A 17,202-nucleotide genomic window follows, 5' to 3' on the forward strand; every position below is an offset into this window, starting at 1 on the left:
ATATCTAGTACTTTGGGGCTTTAGGATTTGATTTTATTTGTTGGATTTTTTGACATTTATAGGATTTTCTGGCATATCTCAGATCTTAGGTCATTTAATACGTTACTAAGATTTAACGACATTTGTAGGATTTTAGGACATTTCTCATATTTTAGGACATTCATAGAATTTTAGAACATTTCAAAGATTTCAGCATGTTTAAAGATTTTAGTACATATCTAAGATTTTATGACATTTCTAGAAATTTTAGGTCATTTCAAGGGCTGTAGGCCATATCCAAAAATTTAGGAAAGTTCCGGGATTTTAGGACGTTTAGGACGTTTTTAGAATTTTAGGAAATTTTAAGTATTTTAGGTCATATCCTACATTTTAGGTCATATCTAGGATTTTAGGACATATCTAATATTTTAGGACATTTCTATGATTTTAGGCTGTTTCTATGGTTTTAAGGCTGCATCCCAGAATTTAGGAAATTTGTAGGGTTCTGGGATGTTTGTAGGATTTTAAGATACATCTCATATTTAGGAACATTTCCAGGATTTTAGGTTGTTTCTAGGATTTTATGCCATATCCCGGATTTTTACAAAGTCTCTGATTTTTAGGATGTTTGTAAGACTTTAGGACATATCCTAATTTTTCAGAATTTAGGACATATTTCAGATTTAAGGACATTTATTGGATTTTAGGACATTAGAGGCATAGCTCGCACCTCTGTCTGGGGGTGTGGGGGGTTCTTTTTCTTTTTTTGGGCTAATATTTGGCCCATTTCATGTTAAGTTGCTCGCCATCTTTCCATGTTTTTGAAAGAAATCAAGCCAATTAGCTCAGGTTTCAAAGGGTTAAAAGATTCAGTGAGGACGGAGGGTGATGCTAAATAATCAGTCTGACTGCAGATTCGGGTCAAAGGAGGTGGTGTGTGATATTTACTTTCATAAATCCGACTGTGTTTTTTTTAATGAACACGTTTGTTGGTATTAATTGGAGTCTCAGGTAATTGTTTTATGTCCTGTAACAACACGTGCTGCTCACAAACACAGCAGAGAGAAAATAATCTCGAGCTGGAAACACATTTTCATCTGCTGCTCGTTCCCAGCCTGTGAAACTCTGACGCCGCTGAAGGTGACACGGCTCTTATTTGTGCACGCAGAGGACTCAGCAGATTCCAGACAACAGAGAAAAGAATCAACAAACGCTCTGTTTGTCGGGGAAATGTGCCACTACGGCACATTTACCGTGAAAGAGAACAGCAGTCGGTTATTAGTCATCTCCTCTCTCTCAGAGCTGTGCTTCCTCCTTCATGAGCTGCTCTGAGCTCAGCTGAGATCTCACAGCAGGGCTGCAGGTAAACCAGCCCCCCCCTCACCGAGAGTAAAATACCTCCTGTTACTGAGTGAAAGAGCAGGACGAAAATAAACCTAAAATCACCTCTGTGGATCCACATTTGTCCTTAAAAAATTCACAAATAATTCCAACTGCGTCTGATATCTCTCACTGGATGATATTTCCCTTAAAGCATTTTCTAAATAATATAGAATAAGCAGAAATATATTCAAGAAGTATTATATATTGTGCAAGAATTTGGTTATGAAGCACAGAAAAAAAAGAATATAATATTTAGTGCAGGCAAAAGTATTAAAAATATAATGTAGGTAAAAGTGTAAAAATAAATAGTGCAGGTAGGAGTAAAAGTATAAAAAAAATGTAGTGCAGGTAATAGTATATATATATATACATATATATATATATACATATATATATATATATATATATATATATATATAGCCTAGTGCATGTAAAAGTACAGAATAAATGGTGCATGGTAGTATAAAAATTATAGTACAGAAAAAAGTTTAACAAATATAGTGCAGGTAATTATGTAATTATGTTCCTAAAGGTATGTGTAGTGCATGTAAAAGTACAGAACATATGGTGCAGGTTAAGTTACACAAAATAAAGTGCAGATTAAAGAATTAGCATAAAATATATAGTGCAGGTAAAAGTATACAGCATACAGTGCAGGTAAAAGTGTACGAATAAAACACATAGTGCTGGTAAAAGCATAAATACCAAATATTTAGTACAGATAAAAGTTTAAGCACAAAATCAACGGTGCATGTAAAAGTACAGAACATATTGTGCAGGTAAGTTACACAAAGTAAAGTGCAGGTTAAAGAATGAGCATGAATTATATAGTGTAGATAAAAGTGTAAGAATAAAACATGAAGTGCTGGTAAAAGCATACATACAGAATATATAGTACAGATAAAAGTTTAAGCATAAAATCAACAGTGCATGTAAAGGTATACAATATATAGTGCAGGTAAAGGTTTAAGCCTTAAATATATTGTGCAGGTAAAAGTAAAGGCCTGAAATATAAAGTATGAAATATATTGTGCATGTATTAGTGCATAGTAAGACAAGATTCCTCATAAAATAAAATTAATGTTAACGTGCTGAGAGGCCACGTGATCACAGCTCACAATTCTCAGTTCACAAATGTCACAGTTATTTTAAATCGCTTTACAGATGATGTACACAAAGTTTCCTCCAACACTGTCCGCTCCGTCTGCAGTGAAACAGATGATTCAGAGAAGCTGCCGCCTCGCTCACTCACTTGACTTTCAGCTAAAGGTTAAAAGAAACAAATGTCCAACTAAAATGCAAAAAAACAGTGGAAACAGCATCCTGACGGCGCAGTGACCGCCCCACCACGGGCTGAAAACACAGATCACTGCAGGCCGCCAAGGACAGGTGGAGGAGGAGGAGGAGGAGGAGGATAACTGTATGTTAGCTGCAGACGAGGAGGAAGAGGATGGAGAGAACAACAGATGAGGGCAGAGAGAGAAAGAGGGAAAAAGAGGCTGACAGCATGAAAAACGAGTGTGTTGGCAGCCGGCAGCCGCTCAGATAAACGCTCCGCTCAGTTTCCGTCCTCCCTCCCTCTGTTCACTCGTCTGCATCACCCTCCGCGTCTCCTCCTCGCTCCTCTCCTCACTCGTGCCCTCCTTCCAGCAGAGGAGCCGGCGTGATTCATTTGCATGGAGCAGCTCTGGTTGTGGTTCAGTTACTGCAGGACCGTCTGAGTCACCGCTGAAATCACAGCATCGCTCACTCGACCCCGCGCCCCAAATTACACTCGTCTGAACAGAGCTGACGTAAAAGCAACAATATCAAAATATTAATAAAAGCCATTCATCAAAATCGTGTATAAGTTAAAGTATTATTATTAGTTTTAAACTATTAGTTTAAGTATTATAATAAGTTGCACTCTTAGTGTGCTGCAAACTCTATATTTCACAGTAATGTTTTAGTCCAGGTGAGTTGATGTCCAGGTGGCCAACAGCGGAGCTACTTTTAACTGCAGGCTCTCATCCCAACTTATCACATGGTGCCGCTCTGGCAGAGACCCTCCGCGTCTACTTATGAAGTTTTAGGTTTAGCCTGTTCTCACTTTAAACTCCTCTAATATGTTGGCTATTTTTTTTTTTTTAAATTTTGGCCTGTTTTTTTTTGTTTTTAAAATGGTAAATATTTAAAATTTTTGGCATTTTTTTCTTTAAAGGAATTTTTTGTTGTTTTTTTCTTTAAATTTTTTGAATTTTTTTTTCATTTTTTTTCGTGATTTTTAGAAGACAAAAAATTATTTGTTCAAGACCAGGGCGAAAACACAGCATGTTAACAGGCCAAATAATAAAAGTTAATGTTCCCCCAAACCCTCTCACTCACACAGAACGAAACAAAAAACATGCAAAACCACCAATTTGGAAGGCTTTTTTAAAAACATATCAGTAATTTTTTTTTTATGTTGGAAATTGTTTTTCCTTTAAAAAATGGTAATATTTAAAACTTTAGGCATTTTTATTTAAAATATTTTTTGTGATTTTTGATGATTCTCCAAAAAATATGGGCAAACTTCTTTTTCTGTTGTTTGTTTGCAATTTTTAGAAGAAATCTTTGTTTGCACCCAAAAAATGATTGCTTTAATACTTTAATACTAGAGCAAAGACAAAGCGTGTTAACAGACCAAATAATGGGAAGAAGAGAGCAATGAGATAGTTAATGTTACTGAAAAAAAAAACTCTTACTCTGCTGCAGGAAACCACACTTCAAAATAAAAGCTTCATGCTGGAAATTCACTGTGACCCAGCAGTTGTGAATCTTTGAATCTTTGAAACTGTGTTTGTCCAGACGTAACAGAATATTTGACCCGTCCAGCCGGCAGGAGGACAAATTTTAATGCTCACTGGCTTTCCTGAAAAGCCTCCAGGAATCATCTGTAGTATTTTATTTACTTCAGTTTTATCTGGAGAATAACAGCTTCAGTTTGTGAGTGTGTCTGCACGGCCGGGCCTCCTGGCTCCGTCTGCAGGGAGACAGGATGTAAAGCTGTGCAGCCCGGCCGTGTCAACACCGTCGCCCTGTAAATATTTATAGGCGTTTATCTGCCGGGGCTGCGGATTATCAGCTTAGCGAGGTACAGTAGCCCCCCCCCCTCCCTCGACCAACACACACCTCCTCACACACTCGCCGGTTATCCTGATGTGTTGAGACTGCAGGGACAAACACAGCGGCAGGTCTGAATATGTATGCGCTGATCATACCACCTCACAAAATCACAGAGTTGCTGATCATATGTTAATCCTCTGCTGTGCCGCTGTGTTTTCTGTCGCTGCAGTGAACGTCACAGAAAGACGCCAAAATCACAGTCTATAGAAAACCAGATCAAAATAAAGTGTGTGTCAGGAAAGTCGGAGCTGCAGGCTCAAAACGACGAACCTCCTGCGCTCTTTGAGTGAGGAGTTTTTTAAAATCCTTCACTGTGCTTTTCAGTTTTATAACTTTATTTGTTTTTGGACAAGAAGATCTTTTCTCAGATCCCTACTCAAATCCCAAAACGCCTTACGAAGGGATTCAGTCTATCGGAAATGAACTTAACACATTCTCATCCCAACTGGTCAAATATATATCTGTCACATTTAAGTGTCCTCCTGCATCTGTTGTTGATGTCCAGGGCGTCATGTCAGTTCATGCCGGTTACATTAACCGTGACTTTTTTAAAAATATACCTCCGTTTGACAGAATATGTATGGTGTCTGTGTAGGATTTAGTGGCATCTGGCAGTGAGGACTGACGAGTTCATCCTGCTGAAACTTCTCTCATTTGCCAAGAAGAATCCTAAAAACACCCTTAAATCTTAGAAATGTCCTAACAGTCAAGAAATGTCTTAAAACCCAAGAAATGTCCAAAAATTCTAGAAATGTGCTAAAATCCTATCAACATCCTAAAATCCTAGAAATTTCTTGAAATCCTAGAATGGTCATTAAATCCTAATGTCCTAAAATCTTAAGAAAGTCATAAAAGCCTAGAAACGTCCTTAAATTCTAGAACAGTCCTAAAATTCCAGAAATGTGCTCAAATCCTATAAACATCCTAAAATCATAGAATTGCCCTTAAATCCTAGAAATGTCCTTAAATACTAGAAACGTGCCAAAATCCTAAAAACATCCTAAAATCCCAGAAACGTTCTCAAATCTGAGAAATGGCCTATAATCCAAAAAATCTCCTACAATCCTACAAACACGTATGTTGCTGCTGTGACTGTCCCCTGGCCCCTGGCCCCCGGCCCCCAGCCCCTGTCTGTCCCCTGTCCCCTGGCCCCTGTGTCCTGTCTCTTGTCTCTTGTCTCTTGTCTCCTGTCCCCGTCCCCTGTCTCCTATCCCTGGCCCCTGGCCCCTGGCCCCTGTCTCCTGGCCCTGGCCCCTGGCCCTGGCCCCTGTCTCCTGTCCCCTGTCCCCTGGCTCCCTCGTTCCTGTCTCCTGTCTCCTGTCCCCTGTCCCCTGTCCCCTGGCTCCTCGCTCCTCGCCTCCTGTCTCCTGTCCCCTGTCCCCTGGCTCCTGTCTCCTGTCTCCTGTCTCCTGTCTCCTGGCCCCTGGCCCCTGACCCCTCACCCCTGTCTCCCGACCCCTGTCTCCCTGCCCCTGTCCCCTGACCCTAGGCCCCTGGCCCCTGGTCCCTTGCCCCCGGCTCCCGGCCCCTGCCTGGCCCCTGTCTCCTGTCCCCTGTCTCCTGTCTCTTGTCCCCCGGCCCCTGTCTCCTGTCCCCTGTCTCCTGTCTCTTGTCCCCCGGCCCCTGGCCCCTGTCGTCTCACAGAGGTGGCCCCTCAGCAAAGCGAGTTGCGTGTCCCGGCTCTCGAATACTTGTTCTCTCTGCAGCCTGTAGCTTCTCACGTCAGCTGAAAATCCCCGAACATTAGAACATGATATCGTTTCCTGCGGCCTTTGAAGTGTAAATGCTTTCAACACCGCCAAAGCAGCTTTTGAAATGAAAGCGTGTGTTTGTGCAGGTGTGTGTGTGTATGTGTTTGTGCAGGTGTGTGTGTGTGTGTGTGTGTGTGTGTGTGTGTGTGTGTGTGTGTGTGTGTGTGTGTGTGTGTGTGTGTGTGTGTGTGTGTGTGTGTGTGTGTGTGTAGATGGCTGCTGTGATAGACAGCAGAGGCTGACAGTGAGAGGAAAGGCTGCTCGTCCTCCTCCTGATCGCCTCCTCTATCGCTGCCTGCATCAAATTGGAGGCGTCAGTCAGATCTCACCTGCAGCACATCGCACTCCATCAGAGTCAGGAGGCACCGCGCCTGCTGCGGCGAGGAGGAGGGAGAGACGCAGAGAGGAGGCAGTGTGGGATTATTTGACGAAATGAAATGAGTTTTTATCAGTTTTTATAAGATAAATTGTTCTGTCCTTCATAAAGTTCACCTGGAGCAGGTAACAGCTGCGCCGCAGCTTTAAGACCAAATTCACTTTCACTCGACTTTCAGCAACACATCGTAACGTTAGAGCTTTCATTCCCAATTAGTTTCCTTATGGATCATTTTAATACTTTTATAAGAATTAAGGGGTTATTTCTTCTGGGTCGTGGACGAGGCAGCGAGAACGTCCTTCAGGCAGAGGCGCTCGGTTTTGTTGTAATGCATTCAGACGCCTTTAATAAGCATTTAAACCTCTGAAACCTGAGGAAATTGGGGGAAAAATTGGTAAAAAAAAAAATGACAAGAAAATGGCCTGAAAATTAGCAGGGGAAAATCTACAACATAAGATAAAAAATATGACAACGTCATCTAGATTTTAAGGCAAGAAGGGCAACTTCAGGTGTTATTGGTTAATAATGAGTGTTTTTGTTTAGATCTCCAAGTGAAATAATGTAATATGTCACACTTTTTTATGATGAAAATTCCAAGTCATGTAAATCGTAAAAAACTAATAATAATTATTATTTATTATTTTTATTTTTTTTACTCATACTTTTTTTGTTATTTTTTATTCAGACAGTGGGTTGTTGGCTGGCTGTGGAGCTTGAGTCGGTGGAGGAAAGTTGGTATAATTGTGTAGCGAACTGTCATCTTCCTTTTTGTTTGGAATCGAAACACCCCCAAAAAAGGAAAATAAGTGGGAGGAGATGATTAGACATTATCAAAAAACTAGAGAAAAATATCCAGAAAACTATTGTTCTTATATACTAACAGAAACAGGGAACTTTTTTTGTACGGCGCTGCAGACTGAAAGAGAAAGTCGGGGATGAGTTACTGATGCTGACTCATCCACTCCGCTCTCATTCTCAGCTGGTGTCTCCGCCAGTGTCTCCGCCAGTGTCTCCGCTGGTGTCCGTGCCGCTCTCATACTCTGCCGGTGTCTCCGTTGGTGTCTGCTTCGCTCTCATTTCCCACCGGTGTCTCCAAATGTTTGCTGCGCTTTTATTCTCCACCGGTGTCTCTGCTGGTGTCCACTCCACTCTCATTCTCCGCTGGTGTGTTTGCCGGTGTCTCTGCTGCTGTCCACTCCGCTCTCATACTCCGCTGGTGTGTCCGCTGGTGTCTCCCAATGTCCACTCCACTCACATTCTCTGCTGGTATTGTCTCCACCGGTATCGTTTCCGCTGGTGTCCCCGCTGGTGTCCTCTCCGCTCTCATACTCTGCCGGTGTCTCCGCCAGTGTCTCTGTTGGTGTTCGCTCTCTTTTTCCGCTGGTGTCTCCGCCGTGTCCACTTTTTTCTTATTCTCCGCCGGTGTGTTTGCCGGTGTCTCTGCCGGTGTCCGCTCGGCTCTCATACTCCACCGGTGTGTCCACTGGTGTCTCCAGATGTCCGCTCTCATTCTCCGCTGGTATCGTCTCCACCGGTATCGTGTCCGCTGGTGTCCCCGCCGGTGTCTCTGAATGTCCGCTCCACTCTCAGTCTCCGCCGGTGTAAGCGGGCGCCGTCTCCCCCCTCCCTCCTTCTGCTCCGTGTGTGTGTGACGGGACATGATGAGAGGACACGATGAGAGGACACGCTGGACGCAGTTTGAGTTCAGGTGTAGTGAGTTTGCAGCTCGGTTCTGCTGGAAGAATAAACTGATGTCTGATATTTGACGTAAATGTGCAGAGATCACAGCAGAGCGGTTACTTAGGGACGGTTCTGTAGCTGCTTCCTGACAGTTTGGGGAACGTTCCTCTCTGTAGATCCACTATAACTCAAACACAATATTATTGTCAGAATTATTTTTGTACAATTCAGGTTGAAGATAAGAAGGAAAGAAAAAAACACAATATAAAAATAAAATTGATTTTGCTCTTGAAAAAGACTTTCTTTTACAAGAATGCGATTTTCCAGCTTTTTGTCTGAAATGTCGTTTTTTTTTATGAAAATACACAAATTCAATTCATCTGTACTCAGCACATCTCAGCCTTTCAGACCTCAGGTGATGAAAAACAAACAAAAAGAAATTATCGGTTATTGGCATCTTATCGGCCACGAGAAGCTGGAAATGATCGGTTTATTGGTATCGGTTAAAAAAAATAATTTTCGTGCATCTCTGGATAAAACGCTACAGTGAGATGACTGTTTCCACTGAGTGACGTTACGGTAACCATGGTGATGGATGTTAAAAACATCAGCAGCTTTATTTCTGTTGCAGCCACAGCATTAGCGTCAGTATTTCCAATCCACAGAAGTAGATCGCTTAACTTTCACGTTTTTGTTTTTTTTCCGTAGGTTGTGTTGATAATAAAAAATAATAGAAAAAGACCAGACCTCTGCCCAAACATCAGAGATCCGGATCAGTCAGAGACACCAGTATGCCTTTTAAAATATGTACTTTTTCAAGGATTGTTGTACTACTTTTTTTTTTTCTTTGTATTTTGTCCTAAACTGATTTATTTTACTGTTTACAGTCTGGACTGTTGTTTCAGTTTGTTGCACATAAAGATGAAATCTGCTGGTGACATAAATTACCCTCCACTTCATTACGGCGATAAAACAATCAAGAAAACACGCCACAGCCTCAGGCAGCAGTGCATCATGGGACTCTGTGTGTGTTTTGCAGGGTGTTTGACTACCAGCGCGTCCCCTCCTCTGTCCCGGTGGACCCCAGTCCTGTCAAACGTCTCCGCCCTTCCTCCTCCTCCTCCTCTTCATCCTCCACAGCAGCTCTGAAGATGAGGAGCAGCAGAGCCTCCAGCAGGAGCGACGACACACACACCTCCTCCTCCTCCGACAGCAAATGTAAGAGATCAAATCGTCTTAACGCCACGCTCGCTGAGCACGACGTCTGCACTTTGTCAGGCGTCAGGTGAAGTTTGCATTTTTTCTGGGCTTGTTTTAAATCCGGGGAAAAGGAATTTAAAAAATGCTTTAAATCGTTCAAAAATCTGGGTGTTGTGCAGGACGTCTCTCACCAATCAGAGGTCTGCAGTCTCTGAAAGAGGGAGTGGGACGGAGATATTTGCTTAAGGGCCACTTAAGGGCCAGGGGCCGGTCAAAGCAGCCCCACACATGTTTCAAGGGCTTTTAGACTTTTCTAGGATTGCAAAACACTTCATGGATTTCAGGATATTTCAAGGATTTTGGCATCTTTCTGGGATTTTAGAACACTCTGTAGGATTTTTGGACGTTTCTAGTATTTTTAGGACATTTCTAGGTTGTTTATGACATCATTAAGATTTTAGGACGTTACTAGAGTTTTAGTAGGATTTTTGCATGTTTCTAGGATTTTAGGGCATTTCTAGGTTTTTAGGAAATCTTTAGGATTTTAGGACGTTATTAGGATTTTATTACATTTCTAGGATTTAGAATGTTTGTCGGATTTTTTAGGTTTTCAGGAAATTTCTAGGATTTTAGGACATTTCTAGGATTTCAGGATGTTTCTAGGATTTTTATAACATTTCTAGGATTTTAGGACGTTTCTAGGATTTTAGGACATTAGGGTCTTATCTAGGACCTCTGTCGGGGGTGTGGGGGATCCTCCCCGGCACTTTTTTTATCAACAAGCTCTGTTTTGATGCTATTTTATGCACACTTATATTCACCTTATGAATACTAAAAGTACAAAAACATTTCCCAGTGTGAATAATTTTGTTTTACTGTGAATTAGAAAATTGTTGGTGGGGGCCACCAGGCACCATATCAGGGGCCACATATGATCTGCGGGCCACGAGTTGAGTATCACTGTTCTAGCTGCTTCTTGTCCTCTGATTATTGAAATGTGTTGAATTCATTTTTCTTTAAATTACAACCTCTTGCATGTTAATGGTTTGTTTTCAGTCCTCTATCATACGGAGATAAATGTTGGATTTCAGGTTTTTTACCTCCACAAGGCCGACTGTTCATGATTCAGATTTTTTGCGCTTTTGTTGGTCAGAAGTATTAATGAGGTGTTCAGTTTTATCTCTCCGCTGAGATCCATATGATCACTGAACCAAATGAACACATAAAAAATCATTAGAACTGGGGTTATGACCGCAACACTGCAGAGTGTAAACCACGGAAAGAAATATTATGGCTGCAGTTGTGTGGGTTTGAATGTTAAAAAGCTTTTAACCAGAGAGGGCAGAAACACCGACACCCTGCTGATGGCAGAGGTCGGCACGCAGGGGTTTTTCAACGCCTCAACCTTCTCCAATTAAAGGCTTTTAAATTTCAAACCCACGCAGCAGCCTCGGCGCGGGTGTTCACATTTGTGGCCGTAACATTTTCCTTTTCACATCTTTAAATGTGCAGCCAACACGAGCTCCTGTGGAAACCTGGAGGATCTCTGCTTTTCTAAAACCCGGCTCGTGTTGTCTCCCGCCTGTGCGATGCCTCGTCTCGGTGGTGGGGCCCCAGGGTGCTGCAGAGGAGGCGGGTGGAGGGGGGGCGCCAGATGGTCTCTTCATTAAAAGCTTCTGTACCGCGGGGCTCTCCTTCCTGCCGAGCCTATCAGCGCTCGCAATTAGACTGAGTTAATAGTGCGTGGCAAATAAGAATTGTTTATACTAGTTTATTACAAGCCTTAATAGTTTTTACTTCGTCCCATCACAAGGAAATTAGATTGCCTTTGCAAGCTCCCGAGGTCGAAAAGCTTTCAGGAGTGAAGTAGTTTTCAGGGTCGTTTGGTGAGCTGTCGGCGGCGCCGGCGGTCCGTTACAGAGCGCGGCGAGGGCGGAGGCTCGGGCAGTGGAAGGAGGTGGGAGTGCAGCGTTAAGAGTGCTTGGGGACCACAGGGGTCACTGGACATTTGCATCTGCACGGAGCTATCAAACCAAACTCTGGGCCATTTTTAAATGTTGTAGCCCACTGATAATGAAAAAGGCCTCCGAAAAACACTTCAGCGCAATTTGAAAACACAGTTCAGAGCAGTCGTACATGCTGGTTTATGTGGTTGTCCTGTTCCCACAGATCACGGAGGCACTGCATGCCAGGCTTCAGTGTACTGTAGTGTAGTGTAGTGTAGTAGAGTGTACTGTAGTGTAGTGTAGTATAGTAGAGTGTACTGTAGTGTAGTGTAGTATAGTAGAGTGTACTGTAGTGTAGTGTAGTATAGTAGAGTGTACTGTAGTATAGTATAGTGTACTTTAGTGTACTGTAGTGTAGTGTAGTATAGTAGAGTGTACTGTAGTGTAGTGTAGTATAGTAGAGTGTACTGTAGTGTAGTGTAGTATAGTAGAGTGTACTGTAGTATAGTATAGTGTACTTTAGTGTACTGTAGTGTAGTGTAGTATAGTAGAGTGTACTGTAGTGTAGTGTAGTATAGTAGAGTGTACTGTAGTGTAGTGTAGTATAGTAGAGTGTACTGTAGTGTAGTGCAGTATAGTAGAGTGTACTGTAGTGTAGTGCAGTGTAGTTGAGATTTACAGGTTTTTTTTCGTATCAGAGATGTGACAGTAAAAGCGCTGTAGACAGGAAACATTTCCAAAACCAAGCATTACCTAACAGTGCTTAAAGGGGAATCGCAGTATTTTAACCTGGGCCCTGTGATTACATGTTTGGTGCGTGAATGATTCGTACTTTCTGTGGGTTTTAAATTCGCTCCAGCTGCGTCGCATCTTCAACAGTTTGAACGTAATCATCTTGGCAAGTTGCTGATTGTCTGTTTTCCCATATTTATAAAAGAAAACACATACATTTCAAAGGGAACAAAGGTTTAAATACTTGTGAAAGATGTCTGAAAGCAGCGCAAAAAACTGAGAACACTGTGTCTTTTATGCAGCTGTCTTTGTGTGAGGGGACATTATAATGTTGAAACAGGAGAGGGACAAACACAAACTGTTGTCACAAAGTCAGAAGAGCACCGAGGTGTCCACAAACTTTTGACAACATAATGAGTCACTTACTCAGCTTATTTTGTATTCGCACGGTCCACTCTCACCTCTCTCTCTCTCTGTGTCTCTGCAGTGAAGATGGCGGAGCTGCTCGCCATAAAGAGGGAGCTGACGGTGATCAAGGTCCAGATCGACGGCCTGTTGGACTGCGTGGACAAGATGGACAGACAGAGGAAGGACTGCTCAGGTAGAGACAACCACAAGTTGGACCAATTTAAATTTCCACTCTTGTGTTGCTGCCTTATAACATATGCAAAAAACCCACAACCTCAGAAAGACCTGAGAATTTACACATTTTGACCCATAAACAAAAAAATACTCATACAGAGAGGTACCCCGTATATTTGATGTATTTGTTACATCACACATCCTAAAATCCTAGAAATAAAATCTGAGAAAATTCCTAAAATCCTAGAAAGATCATAAAATCCTACAAACAAAATCCCAAAATGTCCTTAAATCCTGGAAACACCCTAAAATCCCAGAAATAAAATCTGAGAAAAATCCTAAAATCCTAGAAAACAAATTCTAGAAAGATCATAAAATCCTAGAAACATCCAAAAATCATACAAATAAAATCCCAAAATGTCCTAAAATCCTGAAAACATCATAAAGTCATAGAATTAAAATCTGTGAAAAATCCTTAAATCCTAGAAATAAAATCTGAGAAAATTCCTAAAATCCTAGAAACATCCTTAAGAAGTCAAAGTCATGCAGGTTTTATTATGTCTTCTGTGTCTTTTCCTGTGAAGCACTCGGTTACTTTCTTTAGTTACTTTCTTTTAACGCACATTGGGCTGCATTTCTAGAATGAAAAGTGCTTTACAAATAAAGTTTATTGTTAATATTATCATTATTATATTGATCCGCAGAGTTCGACTGAACTCTGAACTGATGTTTATTATTTAAGAATGATCTGCGAGCGACCGCCGGTGCAGAAAGAGAGAGAGAAAGAGTCGGTTTGTTTACCATCAGATGTGATCGGCTATCAGACTGCATCAGTGAGTAATGGTTCAATGACAAAACTGCCGCCAGCGGAGCGTGGATTATGACAGCGAGGTAAACAGCGATAAACACCGGCCTCATAACCTCTCATAAGCTCCCCTTCAGCGCTCAGGAGTTATCTTGTCGTCCACCAACTCTCCTCTGTGTGTGTGTGTGTGTGTGTGTGTGTGTGTGTGTGTGTGTGTGTGTGTGTGTGTGTGTGTGTGTGTTGGTTTTATTTCACTAAAAAAAAAATGACTGGGGAGGATAGAAAAGATGAGGAAATTATCCAAAGTGACATGTTGACAGTCTTCACTTCTTTGGGTGATTTTTATATATTTATTTATTTATTTTAAGACATTAATATTAGAAACGTCTCTCACTCAGGCAGAGTCTTCTGATTCTCTGATTTTTTTTAACCCTCTGAAATCTGGCATCAGCTTTATTGTGCTGTATTCAGAAACCTTGAGCATATTAGTTTGATTTATTCCGAAAACATGGAAAAAAGAGACAGGAAGCAACTTTGCAAGAAATATCCCCCAAAATAGTAGATTTAGAAACTGTAGTGACAATCATCATAATAACATATTTAAATATTTGTTACATAATTATTATAATGCAACAGCCTCTTCCAGTTCAAAACACTCATCAATACCCACCTGTTTAAAACTGCTTTTAATGTCTAATTAATGTCATATAAATTGTGTGTATGTGTGTATTTTGGTACAGTGTCTGAGTGTCCTCTATAAATAAGATACATTTTTATTCGTAGTGGTAGTAATATTTTATTTTATTTTATTTTTATTTAAGCACCTTATTCAGGTTATTTCCTACTTTCCCTTTTCATTTTTTTTTAATTTTCAGGTATTTTTATTCATTTATTTTTATTTATTTATTTATTTTTTACAAATTTCTAGCTAATTTTGGGGTAATTTCTTCTTCAGTTGCTCTTGTCTTCTTCCCATGTTTTTAGAGAAATCCAGCAAATTCACTCAAGTTTTAAATGGTTTAGTAGAAGTAGCAATGTAACTGTAAAAGTATGTAAAAATATGAAAAGTATTAACAATTAAATATGCTTGAAAAACAAAAAATAAAAGTGCTCATCATGATTCAGAATGGCCCATTTCAGAATATATTACTTTGATAAAAATACTGATGCAGGCCTTCGTTCATCACGTTGTAGCTGCTGGACGTACTTTGTACACTGCTTAGTATAATACTATATCTGTGATACTCAACTTACGGCCCTCAGGCCAAATCTGGCCCCCTGATAGGGTGCTGGGTGGCCCCCCAACCAATTTCTGATTCACAATAAAAATAAAGTGATTGACTCAGTTTTTGTCCTTTTAGTCTCCATAAGGTGTCAGAGACATAAAACAGCATCAAAATAGAGCTTGTTGAAATACTAGAAATGTCCTTAAATCTGAGAAGCATCCTGAAATTTAGGAAACATCCAAAAATCCTAGAAATACCCTGATTTCCTAGAAATGTTTCAAAATTCTACAACCATCCTAAAATCCTTGAAACATACTAAAATCATTGAAATGTGCAAAAATCTTAGAAAACCTCCAAGATTTGGAGAAATATCGTAAAATTCAAGAAATGGCCCAAAATCCTAGAAATGTGCTAAAATCCTGGTAACATCTGAAAATCAAGAAACGTCCTATAATCCAAAAAGCATCCTAAAATCTGCTGATCTGGTAAAAGCAGGTCGAGTGTCCCGGCTGCAGAGCGAGTGTTCAGCTGTTATTTTGTCAGTTGTTGTGTGTCGGAGGACCACAGGTGTATCAGCCTTTAAAGCAGGAGGCGGTAAAACGCTGACAGGAAACGAGCGGAGGATACGTTACAGCGATACGGTCTGTGAATTAACCCCCCGGCCTCCAGGATGCCCCGAAAACTCTTAGCTAAGATATTAAATATTCTACGAGCCACACTCGTACGTTATAAAACTAACATAAAACAAAAAACACGAAGTGAAGATTTAACAGAAGACAGCAGCTCTACACACACACAGCGACAGTGATTCTGTGTGTGTGTGTGTGTGTGTGTGTGTGTGTGTGTGTGTGTGTGTGTGTGTGTGTGTGTGTGTGTGTGTGTGTGTGTGTGTGTCAGAGTGTCCTCAGGGCAGAGAGTCCAGTGTCTCAGACTCTCCTCACCGAGGTTCAGTCAGCAGTCTGGAGAGAGAAAGTCCTGAACCAGGAGAGGCCAGCGAGGACGAGCCGCTGCACTACCAGCACTACTACCCCCACAGCTACCCCCACAGGGTAAATATACTCCACTACTACCCCCACAGGGTAAATATACACAGTCCTGCCTTCACAGGGTAAATATATACCACCACTACTCCCCCCTACAAAGTATATATACACCACTACTACCCCCACAGGATAAACATATACCCCACAGCTAACCTCACGGGGTGAATTTATACTCTTACTGCTCTCGTTGGGTAACTATGTTTCCCCTTTTACCCCAATAACTACCCCACAGTATAAATACGTATCCCTCCTATCCACATAGACTGTCTAATAACTAGTCCCACATCTGCCCCTCGCGGGGTAAATGATCACCTCCTAACTGCCCCCTCTGCACTGAGCTCACTGCAGAAGCTGAAGTCAGATTGCCATCTTGTGGATAATCAAATATTCACAGCAACTCACATCAGCTGAGCAGAGACACAGCCGCCGTGAGTCTGTTTGTTGGTTTATATTATAAAAGAAAACAGGGAAAATATCATAATGATGCATAATTCAAAACCTATGACGAGGAAATGTTTGCTAGAAAAAACTACTTTCAATTATCAAAATGCATCTCAATTCATTTTCTGTCGGTAAACAAATTAATAATTGTTTCTGTACTCGGCAGAGGAAAAATTAAATAAAAATAGACGACAAAAAAGGACAAAAGAGTCTTGGTGTGGCTGAATCTGAAAGAAAAAGGTGAAAAAAGCTCCGTCGTCCAGATAATCTGGCAGTGATTTATCTCAGAGCAGTTAAAGTGCGGTCGCTCCTCGCTGCACAGACAATATTTGCATAATCTGTGGTGGACGGTGTGTTTACTGTCGCCTTGCAGGTCCTTTAATTCAGCTCCTCTCCGGTGTGAAGCAGACGAGCTGCGGCGCTTTTCGGCGTCTTTACAGGGAAACATAATGATATAGAATTAGCCTGCAGGCTTCCTACCTGCCTGCCGGAGCGCAGCCTCCTCATGAAGCCGAGCGAGGCAGAAAACAGAGCGGCCTCTAATCTGCTGCGCTGTTCCTCCGACAGCAAGAGTGTGTTCATAATTACCATTCGTCTGTGTGTGTGTGTGTGTGTGTGTGTGTGTGTGTGTGTGTGTGTGTGTGTGTGTGTGTTAGTAAGGACAGTTTCTTTGGTGAGCAGTGAGTGTAGGTTAATGTGTGTGTTTCACTCACAGACTGTATATAGAGCGGTGAGGAAACGAGGCCTAAAACGCAGAAGTCCTTTAGCATTTTAAGCACCTCTGGTTCCCTCGTCTCAAAGTCTCTGTGTTTTTTTGAATGTTGTTTTTGGTAAAATGCCTTAAATAAGATGTTTAGACGTTTTGTTCTACAACATGAAATCGTCCGTATAAACCCGATTTTTTAACTTTTAAG

At 41.4% G+C, this 17,202-nt stretch overlaps 1 protein-coding gene across 2 annotated transcripts in view; it reads left to right on the top strand.

Annotated features, from left to right (window-relative positions):
• The window catches only part of LOC148189079 (uncharacterized), a 52,989-nt gene that overhangs the window by 31,195 nt on the left and 4,592 nt on the right, over positions 1 to 17,202 (top strand). For both annotated transcript variants that reach the window (XM_088079603.1, XM_088079604.1), the window contains 3 exons: positions 9,353 to 9,531; positions 12,679 to 12,792; positions 15,702 to 15,853. In XM_088079603.1, the coding sequence (XP_087935729.1) occupies positions 9,353 to 9,531; positions 12,679 to 12,792; positions 15,702 to 15,853 (445 nt within the window). The remainder of the gene's footprint in view (positions 1 to 9,352; positions 9,532 to 12,678; positions 12,793 to 15,701; positions 15,854 to 17,202) is intronic.

The sequence above is a fragment of the Plectropomus leopardus genome, chromosome 7, assembly GCF_026936395.1.
Source record: "Plectropomus leopardus strain MGB_pleo_1.0 chromosome 7, ASM2693639v1, whole genome shotgun sequence".
Lineage (NCBI taxonomy): Eukaryota > Metazoa > Chordata > Actinopteri > Perciformes > Serranidae > Plectropomus > Plectropomus leopardus.